The sequence below is a fragment of the Motacilla alba genome, chromosome 10 (assembly GCF_015832195.1).
Source record: "Motacilla alba alba isolate MOTALB_02 chromosome 10, Motacilla_alba_V1.0_pri, whole genome shotgun sequence".
Taxonomy (NCBI): Eukaryota; Metazoa; Chordata; class Aves; order Passeriformes; family Motacillidae; genus Motacilla; species Motacilla alba.
In genome coordinates, this window is record NC_052025.1 from 13,678,282 (window position 1) to 13,696,857 (window position 18,576).

The following is an 18,576-nucleotide window of genomic DNA, read 5'->3' on the forward strand; positions in this document are numbered from 1 at the left end:
AAATATCTCAGGTAAGTTAAGATAGAAGTCATGGAATGCAAAGCATATTAATGGGCTAACATCCATGGGTTAGACCAGTCTGCTGGTCGAAAAGATCAGGAAATGTTTGGAAGAAAACTGCCCTAATTTGGCTTTTGTGGTAAATAATACTAAAGATTCAATGACATAAATTGGAAATTGAGATAGTCAAGCTTTGGAATAAGGACCTGTTGCCCTCCTAGTCCCTTCCATGAGAGAAGTCCTTCTATTCACACCAAGAGATGACATTGAGTATAAGACAAACTTAATTTCAAAACCACTGACAGGTGTCCCTAATGACTGAGAGATTTTCTGCAGAACATTAACACTTCTCCATGACTATGGGAACAGGCTGTACCTCTCCATGCTCAGAAGCACTGTACTCTGGGTGTTCTCTGTTTGAAATTATTGGTGGCATGAATCAAAGTGGCAAGACCTGCCTCTTATCTGTGCTCACTTAAATTGAGTACTTTGTATGTGTATCTCTAGTGTAGTTGGGTCCTATATTCAGCAACAGTGATAGAGAATCCTCAAGTACAAACATGCACCAAGTGATATTTCTGATTTAAAGGTTAACACTGATTCAAATTGCTTTTATTCTTCCCTCCTGCTGGGTAGGAAAATGTTCTTTAACTTTACTGTTCCAGAATGTTCTCTTTCAAGATCTCACTACTTTACCCCCAAGATTTCCTCATTCTCTCCCTCCAAATTTGCAAGAACAAATTACAAACGTGATTAATTGCAAGCTTTAATGCCTTTGATAAAAAATACCAATAATTTTGATCCTGAACGTTATCACTGGACATTGGTCAAACAGCAATTACCCTTCTTCTGACAGCTGCTGTCCTGATGTCCTTCCAATGCTAAATCATGAGTCCTTCATTATTTTCTAATAGATTAAATGATTTGCTTTTGCTGAAAACTGTTTTGATATTTATTATACTCTGCTCATCGCTATCCCTCTGAATTGTGCTGGGAACACTTAAATGCTTTTAGAGAGATTGCATAGATGGGTAGATAACTCTGAAATTTTACAGTTAATATTTGCAAAGAGCCTAGAGATTTCAGAATAAAGGAGGCATGAGAAATGCAGAGATTTCTTGTTATGTTTCAATGCATGAACACAAAAAGAAGAAGAGAGGGCGGGAAGAACCAAGTCCAACATTATGGTAGGTCCCAAAAAGTCGCTCGCTTTAATCCACGATTTCCCTGTTCTCTGCCATCTCAATTGGCTCTTGCAGAACCAGACTTCATTTGTTTCCTCTGACATGTTCCTGTAAAAGGATCTGAATGGAGATAGGGATTTCTATAGAGCACAGGTAATTAGTGCTGGAGGACTCTGATTATCTCTTTATACCCCTCCTCACCATTTGACAGAATTCCACATAATAAGGCTTCCCTTGAACAAACCTGGTCTGAGACAGAGTCTCCTGGCAAGCTGATTCTCAGTGTGAGAAGAGCTACAGATTTCCATCCTCTACATACACAGGTCCTTTTTCTTTAATTTTCTAATGGATATGGGAGAGCAGAAGAATGATACACTGCTTTTAAACCCTGTCCCCTACCTTTTCCTCCCAGGAGAACTGTGGGACAACCAACAGTTTATTTTTATTCTTATTTCAATTTCCTTTCTATGCTTTCCCTATTTTAATTAAAATGAGATCAGCAATCCACAAGAAAACAAACTCATGAAAGCTGCACTGAATATATATCTGCATTATAGTTTAATAAAAATTTAAAAGTTAGGGTATTGAATAAAATTAAACAATTTCCCCTAAACAGAGTGGGAATTAAAATAAAACCCAACAGCAACAACAAAACCAGGAGAGATCATGATCAATTAATGATGAATATTGCATTGCTTTGTTTGCAATATATCAGTTCATGCCCAAAGAGATAATTTGGAAGATGGGGAGAACTATTAGGGGTGTTTAGGGAAATACCAACAAAGCCCAAAAAGCTAAACTATAAGAAATAATATCAGGCAACAACAAAAGACCTTGAGGAACACGAGACTAATTAGAGAAGTCGGCCATGCGTTTTGTTATCACTCCATTACAATGAATGGAAATGAGGCCAGGGGTTGAACATCTCTGCTCAGGAGCACCTGGGGAGCAGGAGCAAGGAAAAACCTGATCTGCCCTTGTATTAGTTATTTAAGCTCAAATAACTTTAACTGATACAGACCTGATTTCAGGCAGAAAGACATAAAAATTCTCACTAAAGATCAGAAGTTCAGAAAACATTAAAAGAGGGACTGAATAAATAAAATTCCCACACACTTTTCTTTTAAGAGTCAATGGGGCAAGCAAGATAACAAAGGAACTTATGATGGGGAGAAATAGCCATTATACTTCACAGACACTTGTTTAGAAACAATTTTCTTTTGCCAACAGCTATAAATGGTGCAAGCTTCAATACTTTTATTTGTGCTTAAATGAGAGGCCACTTGTCAAATATTTGCATAGAATAAACCTCAGCTCAAAGCTTTTGAATGTATGCTTTGCTTTAAATATGGTAGTAATCCCACCTCTAGTCAGCCAAATCCTTAAAGTCATGCTGTGCTGAACCACATCTGTCTCCTGAGATTCCACAATAAAAATTATTGCTTTGCATTTCAGCGAACAAAGTGATTCCCATGTACAGTTTGTTTGCAAAACACTTTGTCAACCAAATGGATCTTAAGCAACTGCATATTCTTATAAAGCAGAAACGCAAACAGAAAAAACCCACCCCACCCTCTTTCTGAATGTGAATGGCAGTAGACAAACATGACAAACTGAAGCCAGCTCCACTGCCAGTTCCTCTGGGAAAGACAAGCTTGTTTGCAACTGCATCAAAGGCAGCAGCTGGCCAGCCCAGCCTGTAGCGGGATGATGATGCTAATCAGCAGTTTGAAGGTGCTAAAGTAGATGACATGGTGCTGTTTCAAGAATCAGGGCCCATGACAATTTTATCTGAGGATGGGCTGGTGAAAATACCTCTTGCTTTTCTACCTAGCCACTCTTCACAATGATTTTGCCACTCCTGCCTAAGCTTTTGATAGAGGCAGTGTTTTCTTTTTCCACACAAAGACCCATTGTTTAATTCTTCTGAATGCTCTGACAACTAGAAGGGGGAAAGGCACCCTGCAAGTCACAGCAAATGCCCTCTCTCTCTGCTTTGAAACCCAGTGTGTAGATCTGTAATATACTGCTCAGTGTGACTCTCCAAGGCTGCTCCCAAAGCAGCTGGGAAAGTCAATCCATTGGCAAAGCAACGGCAACTTTTACTCTTTGCTCAAGAAGTTTGGGGTTCCTTGTTTCTACATTTTATGATGACACAGAAGCATCAGCTAGCTGGTGGCATAGACTGACAAGGGCTGGATGCAAAGAATGAATTGCATTCCCATATCCAACCAACACTAGTTTTGTTTGCTCTGCTTTCCCCTTCCTTCTGTAGTTTGGCTTAAGAGACCCAAACAGCCTTCGTGCATAAGGCAGAAACATTTCCTGCCCAGCCAGCACATTTCTACTTAAACTCAATGTTCTCAGGACACAATCAAAACAGAAGACAGATGCTTGATAGGTATCTAGTCTGGGTGGGAAGATGGTGGTATATAAGGAAAGAAAGCAAAATCTTTTCATTCCTCCTGGGTAAAAAAACACATTGGTTTTGCATTTGCAGTTGAAATCTAGACTGCACCATGTAAAGGTAGGCAGACAGTGCAAGTTTGCTATGGATTTTATCCTGGTTTTGGAAGCATTTTGATACTGACACCTATCTCAGTGTAGCAAATTTGACAGAATCTCTTGGCTAGATAAACTGCTGCTCCCTTGCAGGTCACTAGGTGGTGATGGGGAATATTGAAAAAGCCCTTAACACAGACAGCAAATCTGCAGACCTTGCTGCAGTTAATGAGTGAAGGAACACTTGCTGCTCCCTGTCATTCCTTTCAATTCTGCTCACGTCACGTAATCTCAGGCAGCACAAATTGCCATCAGTGTGAGATACCAGGAATGCCTCAAAAACCACTGTGGAGTTCAGTACAAGAGGTGGAGACTGAACAGCATCTCCAGCCTATCCTCCCGGGGTATAGCTTTAATTAACAAGTTTCTAATAAAGAATGTGTTGAGTTAGTTATTTAAAGGAAAAAAGTCCATCTGGGCTCCTAGGACCCATTTGAAACTTCTTTTTATATAGCTTGGACACAGCAGAAACAAATGTCCAGAAGGGAAAAAAATCTTCCTGAGATAAAAAGGCTGCTCTCTGATGATCCTTTGGCACCATGCCTGCCAGTATTTGAGAAGAACAAAGCTGAAAAATAGAAATTCAGCACTGCTAAGATGCACCCACTACCTCTGAAGCACTTGTACCCTGCAGCCCACTAGAAAAAAATCATTCCTAGGCAAAGCCTTTAGCCTGACAGAGACACAGGGAATGGGAAGTTGAGCCATCTCTTTTAACAGGAGAAATCCAGAAACACACCAGCCAAAATATTAGCTGATATAATTTGTTACATGTTTCAGGGACAGGGAACAGAGAAATTCAGAAGAGAAGAGGGCACCCATTCTGTGTCCCAGACACCCACCCAGAACTTGCAGCAGGAATTCCCAGAACTACCCACCCTTATCTATTCCCAGTGACTTGGAGCCAAAAAAAAACCCTTCTGTCCTCAGGAAGCTTTTCTTCTCCATTTTTTTTTCCTTGTGTCTGCTTATATTAAACCACCACGAAATAAGAAATTCTTAAAGTACTGACAAACTGGAAAATATACCAAGAAGAGCAAGGAGAAATGAATTATGAGTGCTGGAGGGACTCACTCGCAAGGAAAGATTAGAAGAACTAAATATGTCTAGCTTGGCAGAGAGATGACTAAGCAGAGAGGGGGAAGTGATAAATGTCTACAAATATTTGAAGGGCGTATACACTGAGGAGGCAGAGAGATTCTGCAGTGTGAGCCATACCAGGTGGTGGGATTAGGAGCAAAGGGATGGAATCAGAAAAAAAAAAAACAAAAAAACCAAAAAAAACCAAAAAAGCCCCAAAAAAACCCAAAAGAAAACAGGAAAAAAACCCTCACAAAGCAAAAATTCAACTGAAGGCTACACAAACCAAAGTCCTCATGAAAATATACATCCACATCCCCCACACTGGGGATGTGGAGATTTTCTCAGAGGTGGAAAACTCCGTATATGAGACATATGGGAGGACTGCAGGAGTGCCTTGTTTCTTGCAGAACTAAAGGAAAGAGCTGTGCCTTGATGCTGGGAGACCAACAGGAGCCTCAGTGGACAACAGGTGTCCCACCAACACTGTCAATTAGAGAGCTTCAGGCAGGAAATAAAGGTCGTTTTTGTATCCAGTTGAAATCACAAGAGAAAGGTTTGTTTGGAATAATTTAATGACCCTGAACTTGGTAGAGCTACAGGACTTTATAGATAGAGCCCAGCCAGATGGTCCCTGGGAAGCAGGAGGCTTTGGGTTTGTTAAGCACTCAAAAAGATGATGGTGGAAAACCTGAAAGATCAAGATGGAAGACAAAAGCATCATATTATTGCATCTTAATTCAACTATCACTGGTTTAACCAGGTCCAAAGGAGACAGGGGAGAATGTAGTGCACTCCACAACTCAGTTTCTGATGCAAAGCATACAAGTGCTCCTTCAGCACCTCAAAAAGTCAGGAACTAAATGTAGCAAATTCCTCTTTCAGGAAAACAAAAATCCCACTTGCCTTCCACTTTGAGGACCCCAGGCACCACCACAGACCTCACCCCAGTGCATCATTTCAAGCCCTCTCCTGCTCCACACCAGCACACTCATCTGTGTACAAGCAGAAGGACAATCCAGAGATGACCTCCAAGGGCACGTAATTGAAGGTTTTATTCTACACCCAGTTCAGCTGGATTCCAGCCAGGACATGCAGCTCAATTGCTTTAGAGTCACAGGCAGCAGTGCCTCCTCCTGCCAGTACAGGAGGGGCAGACCTCGACTTTTGTCTTCCTGGAACTATGTCACTGAGGCCCCTGTACACACACTCGGCTGTTTAGCACGAGAACGGGTCCAAGGTAGTGCAAGGAAAAGCTTTGAGTCCTTCCTTAAGAAATGCATTTCAAGTGTTAAACCTCTCCCTTGTGCAATCTTGTGTAAGCCAGGCACAAGGAATTCCCACAAGTCCCGATACGGGAAGCATGTCAAGGTCCTTGCCTTTAGCCTGGATTTGATTCAAAGTTTGATGGGAAGTCAAAGCCTCAGCTTATGTTTTTAGAGTACTCCATGTCCCTAGGAGAGGTTTGCAGGGATAAAACCCCATGCCTGTGACAGGGAACTCTCTGTAAACAGGGTGATGCTCATCTGCTTGGCAAGCAGAGCTAATTCTAGTAACATTGTGCTTTTGCAAATGAAAATAAATAGAGAAGATATTTGACTACAGTGAGATTTTGAGATGATTGTATCGTTCTCCAACAACTGAAATAGGGGAGCAAATGGAGCAGCCAGAGGTCAGAGCAGTTGGTGTGGTGGAACAGCTCAACTGGACAATAGTACAGTAAGGGGAAAGCCACAATTCTCTCTGTCCCTGCAGAAAGCCAACACATTGCTAAGCACAGCCCTTCACACTCACAACAGCAGAAGTAAAAGCCTCAGTAAAGAGGCAATCCCTGTATCAGTCAGGTAAGCAGAGTAAGGAAGAGCTTCTGTGGACAGAGGCAGCAGAGGCAGAGGCGAAGTTTTCCAGGGATTCCAGTGTTGCATGCAAACTCAAAGACAGACTTTGTTTCCAGTAAGCCAAAAATTCTAAGTAAAAGATGCTTTTAAGAAGATAATTCCCTCCAGAACATAATTTCCTACCAGATGGCTGACCAAAAATTACACTGGTCAGCCATCACAAGGTCCTCCCACCCCAACAGAGCTGGCTCTCAACAGAAAGATTCTTATCATCCACAAGAACCAAGTCCCAGTGCTGCTTGCTTTGGAGCCAATCCTAGGACAGAGAAGCTGTGATGACCTTTCCACATGGAGACAGGAATGAGGCAGCCCAAGTCAAACACAGGGAAAGAGGTGAGAACAGACATGCTCTTCTCTCTGCCCTTCCCAAAGACTTGATTCTCCTGCTAACGTGAAGGATGAGATCTCTCTCTCAGTGGAGCTATTATGCAGCTCCTGCTCTCCTACACCAGATGAAACAAAATGACATACCTTGATCTGGGTAGGACAGGCACTGAGCCCTCTGTAGAGGCAGGCTGGGCTGGCTTGCAGCTGGGAAAGACTTTTCATCAGGAAAAACAGCAGCTGCCCTTCAAATGAGACAATTTCAGCAAAGTCCTGGGACTCGTGGCAATGAAGCTGTAATATGGAATGGAAGAGCCATTCTGTAATGGAAGAGCCATTCTCATCTTCACAAAACAGCACAGATTCCAGTGTCCCAGCATGGCTCTGGGGAGCATGGTGCTGTTGCAGCTCTTTTTATTAATTAACCAGGTGTTTAACTTCAGCATCCTGGCTAAAATCCAGCATGGAGAAATGCACTTCTTTTCTTTACCCAGTGTTCTCTCAGCAGCTTCATCCTGGGCAGTTTCCCCCACCCTGTCCTGGTGCAGTCACTGCAGAGCAGGTGCAGTGTCACCCCAGAACATGCTGCCCTTCAGCAGCAGGTGAGGAACTGCTCCTCAGCCTGCCCGACCCAAAGGCTCACGGGACCTACTGGGTAAACATAAGGCACTATTATCTCCCCTCTCCACATGGAATCACTTTATGGAATTTATTATTATTATTTGGAGCTCAAATTGAAACCCTCTGGCCATGTATGAACACTAAGCCTGCTTAGGGAATGCAGGAAGCAGCTAAAGTGGTGAAGAGGCAAAGATTTATGACAGTCAGAAAAGAAATTTTCTTTTCTAGCAACAAGCTTCACATTCCTAATCTACTTCTGCAGATTTTGCTACTCTCTCCCAAACTTCTGACAGGTCTTAAAGACTAACACTTACCATGCTGCAAGCTGCTCCTCTAAAGTCTATTTTATCATTGTTTATAACCACCTGGCTGGATTCCCTTGGTGGTATTTTTCACTCTTTCTCATAGACCCTAAGAGTATCCATATTGCCTGCAAAACAGCCTTCATCTTCACCTTTTTCCTTCCTTCCAGCACTGTCTCAGCTGTTTTTAACAGGGCTCCCTTTATCTCCTCCTGAGAGCTCCCACCCTTTCTGATTCCCATTCAAATCATCACATTAGTGAGACAGACTGACTACGGTTTTCACCTGTCACTTAAGCAGAACTGCATCCTCACCCTCTCCCTTAGCTTCAGTAAAACTTTCTTCTGTGAGAGCTTTACAAATGTATTTCTGTCCTTGATAAAATGGTATTAGGTAAGGATATAAGGGGAGGTCTGTGAAAGGAGAAAAATAGCAGTGACAATGAGTCGTCTCTCCCAAATTGTCTTTCTGAAAGCTCCAAATGGCTTTGTAACAGCATGAAAGTGCTTCCTGATTATTGCCAAGCTGAGACTCAGGAAAGCCCTAAGGCTGGACAGGAGAGGGGTAAGGAATATATAAAAACCTGCAGGAAGAAGGGGTGGGGTAGAAATTCTGTGGCCCCTCACACGCTCCCTGGGATGTTAGAACTGCCCCTGTGGCAGAGTTTCGAGGAGAACTCAGGGCTCCATTTCCCCCTGACACGAAAAACTTCAATCTGTTCCCTATGCAGGAGCAGCCAAGTGGTCTCTAGGTCCCTGTGGACCCTCCTCATGATTTTCAGCAATATTTTACAGCAGAAGTTTCAACAAGGACTCATCATTTTCCCACCCAACAGTCAGACAGATCTTCCTAATTTCCAGTGACTTGTCACTTCAGATCTTCCTCTCATAACACAAGGGGTCTGACCCCCCAAACCCAGACTCCTGGGAGAGCCTGTGGGCAGACCTGGCCAGGTGCCACCAGTGCTGGTCACAGCCACCTCTTGAGCCAGCAGCTCTGGCTGCAGGAAGGAGCACACAGCTAACACAAACATCATGCTGTGTTCCCATGGCAACCCAAGTGTCATGTTCATCACCGTCTCGTTTCTGGAAGAAAAAAGGCATAGGTCTGATGAGGAAAAATCCAAGAGTCCCAATGGGCTGTGCTGAGCTTGGGCAGATTTTTCATGTCATTGCTGGCACCACTCATCCTAGGCCTGCTGGGAAGGGCAGCACCCAGCCCTGTGATGGCCCATGGGTTTAAGCAGGAGGCTGAATGGGATTCAAATCATCCAGCCAGATACAGACAGTTCATGTCTTGTCTGCTCTGTGTCACTTTGAAGCTAGGGATACACAATCCACTTACCACAGCTACAGAAGTCACTAGGTGTTAGCAGAAGAGGTTTCAGCTCCAGCCATCCTATCTCCCATTTGACATTACCTGGGAATGAAGGTCCTTATCAGTTATCTTTGCTCAGTGACTAATTAAACCCCAGTAATTTAAGAAGATGTCTGAATTTGGAATTGCTCTTCCAAGAGAGCAGAGATCTTTGTGTGCATCCTGGAGTGGGTGAGCTGCCACCATCTCATTGTCCCATTGTTCTCTGTGCTGATATCTGTGCCCCAGGAACCAGACCCAGTTGGGATCCAACATCCCCATTAACATGGATCGGTACGAGCTTCTGTGCAGTGACTTCAGGGCAGCAATTAAAGCATTTCCATGCTTTGACATTTTCCATGTACATAGATTTGTACATGGAAATGTCACCTTCCACTTCCAAGACAAACATGCTAGAGATGCATTACTGGACAGTTTTGGAAATCTCTGATGTGTTCTTGCTTGAGGCATGAGAAGATGTAAGACTGGAGGATTCTCTTCATTCACTTTAAAATCAGTTCCACCAATTAGTAGTTCTCTTCTATGGAAAAAAAAAATAAAATAAGAGGAACTTCCAGCCTGAAGAGCACAAAAGGAAGACTCCAAAAATTATGCTTGGGAGAAAGCATCTTCCTGTAAAAGGAAATTATGCTTGTGCTTGAGAGGAAAAGGGAAACTAGGAAGAGAATGATAGCATTCTATACAGTTCTTGGATAAGGCAGGAAGAAGTTGGAGCACTCCAGATTCTCTACATCCCAGTGCTGAAGTCAAACTCCAGCGAGGTGCAATGTTTGGATGGTTTAGTATCCTAAGTCAATGCAGATCAGGGGAAATATCCCTGGATGCTCAGGGGCAGGGTATATCTCAACAACACTGAAATCCAAAATATTAGTTAACTTGCTGTTAATCCTTAGTTTTAACCATCAGTTTTATTTTTATTTTGCTTTGTTTTCCCTCCCTGAGCAGTTCTGTTGGCCCAACAGTGAAGGGCTCAGGTGAGATTTATACCTGTAACTGGGGCAAGCACCTTGGCTAAGAGATTGTCCTTCTCTGGAGCAACTTCTTCCTCCTTAAAGACAGACAGAAATCTCATGCAGGCAGCCTTTCATGAGAGGGATGAAGAGAAGCTACTTATAGGCATTCACTTGTGCTTTTATGGAAGAAGAAACTAGGGATTAAGTATGACAAAGGTTAAGGCAGATGGTTGCAGTAATGTAATGAAATTTTGGCCTCTTCATGACACCTACGAAGGACAGTCTACAGGAAAGTGCTCAGTGTAGTCCCATGGACCCTGGGCTTTCATCCAGGGGAGTTGCATTTTCTTCAGCTGATCTGCAGCACCACCTTGCTCAAGGCACTTGGCCATTTTACACCTTTACTCAACTTTGGGAATCCCTAAGCAACCAAGAGATGAACATTCCAGTCATTTCCACTGTGCAGACCTCAACTCTGAGCAGGGGAGAGAGAAGTAAGTTTGAAAGTTTATCTTCTCTTTGGACACTCCCAAACTAGCAATCAGCTCTTGTTAATACAGGTGGAAATACCTGAGGGGACATTAAGGTTCAGCCTGTTGTCCTTTTATTCCATTCAGGCTAGGAAACAAAATACTGACCTTGGGGTTAGGGGATGGGAAGGATTCCATCAGCCTATAAAGGCCTGGGATCACAAATAAAATACTTCTGGATCTCCTTAATTAAACACAGCAGAGCATTCAGCTGTGCCCTGCTAAGTGGTGTTCATGCAAAGGGGATGAGCCCTTCTGGCAAGGTGAGTGTGCAATTCCCTCCTCTTCCCCACTGGAGCAGCCAAGCAGGGTCAGGGCAGCCCAGGAGAGAGATGTGCTGCCTGTTTGCTTGCTCCTGTGACTGGCTGCCCATGTAGAAGCTGGCAGGGAGCTGGAGTGTGCCAGCCAGGTTTTTGCAAGCATGTGAAAATTAACAAATCTCACCCTGAGCTGGAAAGGGCAGATAATTGAGAAAATTGAAATTAAGAGAGGAAAAAAAAATAAAAAGGAAAAATGAGGGAAAAAAGAAAGAACATGGAGATGAGCCAAGAGGAAACACTTCAAAGGCTCATAGCCTGCAGCCCACATTAATGACAACAAAAAGATGGGACCCTTACATTTTAATCAAAGGCAATTTTTTTTTTAAAAGGTATAATTACTCTGCCATGCAGGAGCTGGCACCCTGCCCCCAGAGGTGTTGGCAAGGCAGGCTGGCAAGAAGAAGCTGTGGCTTCCTCAGCTGCCTTCTTTCTGCACTTTGAGCATCAGTGAAAGGAAAGCAAGAGTGAGCAGGGCCTTCAGGAGAGATGCCTCGAGGGGAGAAGCTACGGGAAACCAAAGGAATTAGAAACATGACTGAAATGTAAATCCCAGCTTCCTCTGTCTAGTCTCTATGAATAGTGCATGTAGGATGTGAACTGGAAGCTGAGAGCCAGCTGAACCAGCAGCAGGAGGCAGCAGGATGGCACCCACAGGGCACTGGGCAGGCAGTGGCACCTGTCTGGGCAGATCTGAGTGGAGCTGTCAGGGAGAGAGGTCATGGAGAGCCTCATCCATAGAGATACAGAGATGTCTGAGAGGGGGTAGGTGTGACCTCCAACGCCTAAGAAAGATGCTTTTCTGTAATCCCTGCCCTCCATGCAATAGAGACATCCTTGTCTGCTCTCCTCAGGCAGGGCCAAAGGCAATCAGTGGGGCAAGTGTTCTGCACAAGAGACCAAAGCAAAGCTTTTCAGGGCTGCAGGCAGTGGGCTCTTTGTTCCCTGGTACATCTTTGTGAAGGAAGGGGGAAAATGGAAAATGAGAAAGGAAGTAGAGCAGCACCTGAGGAAGGAAAACCAGAATAAGGTTGAGTGTGCCATAGGGTGAAGAAACTCTCCTCAGAAAACAACATATAATTGTTTCCATTAGTCTGAAAGAAGAGACAGTGAAAAAAATTAGAAAGATTCACAAAGACAAAGCCTCAATTAAACTAGAAAACCAAACCAAACAAAAAAAAAAAAAAAAAAAAAGAGAGAAAGAATAATTCAGGTAACACTCACTTATTTCCATAAAATGAAGACAATTGATGGTGTATTTAGTTGTAGTCAGAAGCTGACATTTTCCATAGGCTTTTAAGGCAGTGCCATATGTAGCCACAAGTAACAACAGCCTGTGATTCAGTGAAATTTCCATAACAGCATGAAAAAATGAAGGCCAGAAGGAGTCACACCTGGATTAAACTGCTCAACGCACTAAAGCTTGTGCCCAGGTAGCAAGGAAATGAGGAGACATGATATTTGGGTAGAGGAGCTGCAACTTGGAGAAAAAAAAATAAACAGCCCTTCCAAAATGAAGGGCTATTCCACCTATTCCAGCAGATGGTAAGGTGCAGCAGACAGTTTGAAAAAGAAAAAATCCAATTTTTGATACACATTGTTAGCTTCTTTTACTTAGAAAGAGCCAAGACATTATGCTACTCAAAAAAACCCCTCTAACACTGAACAACAGAGGATATTTCACATGTGTTGTCTACACAGGTTGTTGAAAACCTTCAAAGGCATGTAGTGATTTTTGATAAAACCTGCAGTGTTACTACAGTCTGGGTACTTTCCATAAACAAAACTCTTGGATTGTTGCAATTGCAGGCTGTTAGGAAAAGCCAGCTCTCTGCAAACATCCATTCTCAGTCCAAAATTTTAGGGCTCGCTGAAAAGTCTAATACTGCACAAAATCAGAGTTAAGTGAGCACTTTACTCTCCCCAGAATCATACTGTGGCAAGCAGAACTTCAAGCTTCAAACAGAATATTCCTTTGCACCCAAAATCCCATTTCTACTAAACTCCCTATGAAGTCTGCTGAGGATCTTTTGATCCTCGTGCCAGCATTAGGCCCGATAAACCAAACACTGCTCTCTGTGTAGGTACACAAAGGGAGGTGTTGCTGGAGTTGCAGCTGAAAGCAACTCAGATTTTGGCAGAGTGCGCTAACATATGAGCCACAGGGGGTTTGCTTTGCAAGACCAATCTAGTTCCATTTAATTTACAATAGTGACAAAACTTGATGAAGGCATACTGTGCCTGAAAACTCTGCTGCTCAGTTTTAACAACCAGCCTCATTGCAAATGTGGGTTCTCTGGCACCCTCAGACTGTCAGGGCTGCACCACCACTACCCTCTGACACTTGTGACAAGTGGCAAGGTAGCTGTGTGATGCTGCAAAGGACAATAGGCTTTTTTTGGTTCCCTGTAGGTGTTTAACCAAGCAGCAGCACCTCTGAGCCATTTTAAGGTTTGCTCACAGCTAGCTAAACCGGGAAGAATTCAGTGACCTTCAGGATATAAATAGATCCAAAATCCCTTTGTGCCTGGGGAGTGGGCAGGGGACACTTCAGCATTTATGACCTGCTATTACTCTCCCACCCAACAGAATAGACTTTGTTGTCTGTTGTCTACAGCAATTACCAGGGCACGAGTGGTGTAATTTCTAACAGGGCCAGACACAAATAAGCATCCTGGTGTGCCTCTGTCTCACTCTGCCTCGATCCCTCTGCGATGCTCAGCCTGCAGAGCTCTTCCCATCAGTGGCGTGGAGTTGCCAAGCAACATTTGTCGTGTCCCTCCATGGGCCCTGCTCATGGCTCTGTGGCAGATCACACTTTGAAGAAAAGGGGTTGTTGTGCAGAGTGAAATAACTTTCCCTCTCTCTTCTGTCTTCCTACTTGATGAGGTGAAAAATGAATCATTCTGAATATGACAGGAATGCAGGATCAAATCCTGCCTTCGGTTGCTCTGGGGTAAATCCCATTGAAAATTGTCTTTGGGGAATAAATTCACTGCCAGATACCAAGGACCAGTGCACCATACCCAGCACACACACCCAGGATACAGCAAATATTTTTTTGCATCATACACATTAGAAAAAGCAGCTAGAAGAAGTCAAATCATTATTGGCAAATAATTTATTCAGCCACAGTCACGAAGGAATTAATCTTATCCATTATTCTCAAACATGACTCAACCAATTCCTGGAAATAACACAGCTAAAGCTTCTAGCTCGGAGCTGCAAACCCCAAGATTTAAATTCTTATTTAATTCCACAGCTCTTTCCCTCTTGTTATTATGTTCAACAGTGTGCTGCTGCTGTTCGTGTGCCAATGATACAAGGTTAGAAGGCTTAGACAGTTCAAAATGTTCTCTCTGCATCAGTAAAGCTAAAAAGTACAAAGCAGCTCTTACAACTGAGAGCACTCAGGCCATCTGGCACAGTGGCTTCAGTGTGAGCTCCCTGCTCCAGGGCTCTTGGCATCTACCTGGACATCAGCCACCAGTGGGAGTGCCTGGTCTGATCCCAGCTCCCTCTGGGATGCAGCCCCCCCCCCCAGATCACCAGAATTCAGCACTGGGGGAGTGAGGCTGTCCGAGCAAAGGATGGGCTTACAGAGATGGGTGTGGGCAGCTCTGAAGCAGAGCCCTGGAAAGGCTGAAGGTGAGATTGGCAGCTGTGTTCACATAAATAAAGGTGTATGAACATGGAGCTGAACTTCAACAAAAAGATATGGAATTGTCTGAAAAAAAGCAAATGGATTTTCCATTTGCTAGGAGTCCTGTCTGATCTGGTAGTTTAACTTCACTCAGAAGTTTACAAGGCAAGAAAATAGCTCAACAAATGATCCTTTCCCAATATCACAGGATGTAGATCCTGTGGGAATGCCTGTTTCTCTACATTTACCCTGTACAGAATAATTTAGACTGTCACAGAATGACAGGATGGGTCAGGTTAGAAGGGACTGCTGCTGATCATCTGGTCCAACCTCCCTGCTCAAGCAGGATCCTCCAAAGCACATCACTCAGGACTGTGCCCAGATGGCTTTTGAATATCTCCAGGGGAGGAGAATTCACAACCTCTCTGGATAAACTGTTCCATTGCTCAGGCACCCTCATAGGAAATAAATTCTTCCCCCTGTTCAGGTGGGACTTCCTGTGCTCCGGTTTCTGCCCATTGCCTTTTATGCTATTTCTTGGCACCAGGAAGAAGAGCCTGGCTCCGTCTCTGTGACACCCTCCCTTCAGATACTGAGAGACATTGACAAGGTCCTCTCTCAGTCATCTCTTCTCCACATGCCTAACTTCTAGACAGCTAAAGTCCTTGGAGATGAAACCTGTCTCTCATTAGTAATTCCTCAGCTAATGTGCACCTTCCTTACAAATACTCCATATAAACCATATTACTTTAATTCTTTATGAAAAGAAAGTATTCAAAGCTTTCCTAAAGCAAAGACATATGTTATCCTCTAAGCCAATTAGCCAATAAAAGAAAGGAATTAGATCAGCTTGACAAATCCATGTTGATTCTCTTTTACCACCTTCTTATCCTATAGCAGCTAATGAATTGTTTGTTTCATAATTTGTTGAGGTTTCTCTGTAGTGACTCAGCTTAGCTGGCTGATTTAAATTTCCTGGCTCTTTGGTTTTTTTCCTATCTACACAAACAAATACCCTATTTGCCCTTTTCAACTCTTAAGAGGCCTCTTGATATAGGAGAAGTTCTTGAAGTCCATTCCTAACCGTTCACAGACTGTTTTCACTGGACAGCCTGCAGGGGAATTCCCTCAGGTCAAGCAGTTTGAATTCACTCACTCAGTGTAAGGGTTCTTTAATTCACACCCCTTGGCTCCGGCCCATTCCCATACCCCAATCAGTGTCACTTCTGTTATATTTATCTAGCACTGACTGTTTTGGTGATAAGGGGAGTCAAATAGGCAATGATGACTCCAACTCTTTGCTCTCCTTCTGTGCTCTTCTTCTGTGGCACACAGTTTTACGGTTTTATTCCTTCTAGCATTTTTATAGCATATTTATAGAATTTCTTTTTCTTCCCTTGTAGCCACTTCTAGTTCCTTCTTTGCCAGGACCCTTCTGATTTCATCCACATGTGTTTGGTATCATTCTCTTCTCATTCCGTGTCTGCTGCTGCTTGAACTTTCAAAAAACAATTAATTTCTCATTTTAAGGCATTAATGAGGTCCTCACACATTTTTAGTGTTTTTCTTTTGTTCTACTCTTCTCCCTGCCTTAGGAGATCTCGTCATTGCACCTCTGCTCTAATCTCTAAGTCAGTGCTTGCTGGCCTGTATTCCTTTTTCCTTGACTCAACCTACCAATTCCCTGATGTTTCACAGCCAATTAATCCTTCTTCTGCTGTTCCTACTTTCTCTTTTCCATGTGTCTGGGAAGCTGATTAACTCATAGCTTGGTATATGTACTAGGGCTTTATATTCTTCCTGTTTAGCCCTTACACTCCTAGCCCTTGGGCAGAGACATTTCAGATGTTTACCAGATTGCTCCATTCTTTTCCCAAGTGCCTCATTTTCACCTCTATTAAATTTCCCATTTTCCTAACTCACTAACCAGCATGCTGCCTTGGTTCTTGGAAGACTGCTGCGCTGTAAAAAAAAAAATCCAAAGTTTATGTCGACACTGTCCGTGCTTTCACCTCAAGAATTTGTCTGGCCCACCTGTGCCACCTTCCACAGAGACCAAAGGAAACACAGCGGCCCCTGGAAAGGAGTTAGCAGTGATCCCAGTAATGGGCAGGATTTTTATTTCGGTGATGGCAGATATATGAAGGAGGCAACAATTAATCCTTCCTGTTTGCCTTCTCTAAGGATATCAAATTGTGTAGTAAACACTGGAGATTTAAACCTCTTTGTGACCCCTTTCACCGAAAATAAATATTAATAACCCCACTTCACAGACAGGGAAACAAACACAGAAAAGCTAAATGGCTTTTTATGGAAATGCCGAGGCAAAGGCGGGAGCTGCCAGAGCATGCACTGGAACCCATTCAGGGAGAGCCGTCAGTCAGGCCTTAAGGAGCAAGGGGGCAGAAAACAGGGTTGTGATTGCAATTACATCAGCTGGTGAGGAGCCAGCCCCTCAGTGCCCAGAGCTCAGTTAGCCAAAGGCTACGGCAGTTTACTGACACTGGAGTTACTGCCAGAGCATCCAACTGATGATTGTTTTTAGTGGCAGATCTGTCTTCCTTCTCACTAGTCCATGCATGAGCTACAAGCTGCTTAATTAAAGGCTAAAAAAGCCCCTGATGCTAAAAGAGCTGCCTTGCCATCTTTCTGGAGATGGTGGTAGACTCATAGCAGGGCACTTCTTTCTGCCTTCTCCTTTCACTCCCTCCTGTTCTCTCACTTTTTAAAAGTGAAATAAAAGAAGCAGGAAAAAAGAAAAGATGAAGAAAGTAGCCACAAACTGATCCATCAACAATAATATGCCACGGATCTTCCAGGACCTGTCTGAGGATGTGAGTCCCTGGAGAGAAAGCCCAAGGCCAGGGATGATAGAGGCTGAACCCTCATGAAAAGCACTCACAGACCCCAGAGCACAATGCAGCGCTGAGGATACGGACTTGGCTGCCGTTTATGGAGTGGGGAATACAGTGGCAGATTTATTCTACAGTAAAGAGGGTTGTTTCTTGGTAGCACTAATACTGACACATTATCTGGGGACGGAAGAGGATGCACAAATAGGAACAATTCTCCCATTTCTCTGCCTGTGTCTTCCCCAAATTCCTCCTACTCATATTTCCTCTTGTTCTCTTCAGTCCTCTCCTTGCACTGAGTCCTCTCCTTCCTCTCTGATTTATACCTTATTTCTTTAACCTTGTCCTTCATCTTTTCCCAATGGACAGGGTTTTTAGTTCTCCAAGATTTTGCATATTATCTTCAACTGGAGCCTTCTATACAACCCTCTGCCTGAAAAAGCATACAAGTGCTTTGAGGGTCAAATCCTGCTCTCACTAAAAGAGAAGTGAAAATTTCCACACTTTAAGGACCAGAACATGGGACAGGATGGGCTGATAACAACCTGACAGGAGAGGCTTTTAAAATTAACCAGCACAGCTTAAAGAGAAATGTCCTAGCAAATCATCACTGCTCATCGTTGAAGTGGAAACCAGCGATGGCAACTTCCACCACACTCCTGCACAGAGTAATTCCAGCTCCCCTCTCATCAGTTGAAATAAGTATAGGGCAAACACCTGGGCAGTTTTATATCCTTATTTCCCCCCTCCTTATTCCAAAAACACGCACCCACTTTCACTACTACTATATTTGCCATTTTTATCTCACATGGAACAGAAACTGGGAGAACAAACAAATTGGTCAAGAGCACATAAGAGATCTGTGGCAAAGAAAGAAATATTATATGAGTGTCCCAAATTGCTGCCAAACAGTCTCTGACTCAGGCTTTGCAT

General features: G+C 43.4%; 1 protein-coding gene across 3 annotated transcripts in view; it reads right to left on the reverse strand.

Annotated features, from left to right (window-relative positions):
• Positions 1-18,576, reverse strand: part of AGBL1 (ATP/GTP binding protein like 1) — a 331,916-nt gene that overhangs the window by 47,390 nt on the left and 265,950 nt on the right. The window contains exon 23 of one of the 3 annotated variants that reach the window (XM_038146651.1): positions 8,407-9,390. The exons of 1 other annotated variant lie outside the window; for it this stretch is intronic. In XM_038146651.1, the coding sequence (XP_038002579.1) occupies positions 9,370-9,390 (21 nt within the window). In that variant the 3' untranslated portion in view covers positions 8,407-9,369. Of the gene's footprint in view, positions 1-8,406; positions 9,391-18,576 lie in introns of those variants that run through there. One more of the 3 variants, XM_038146650.1, reaches the window with a different exon arrangement.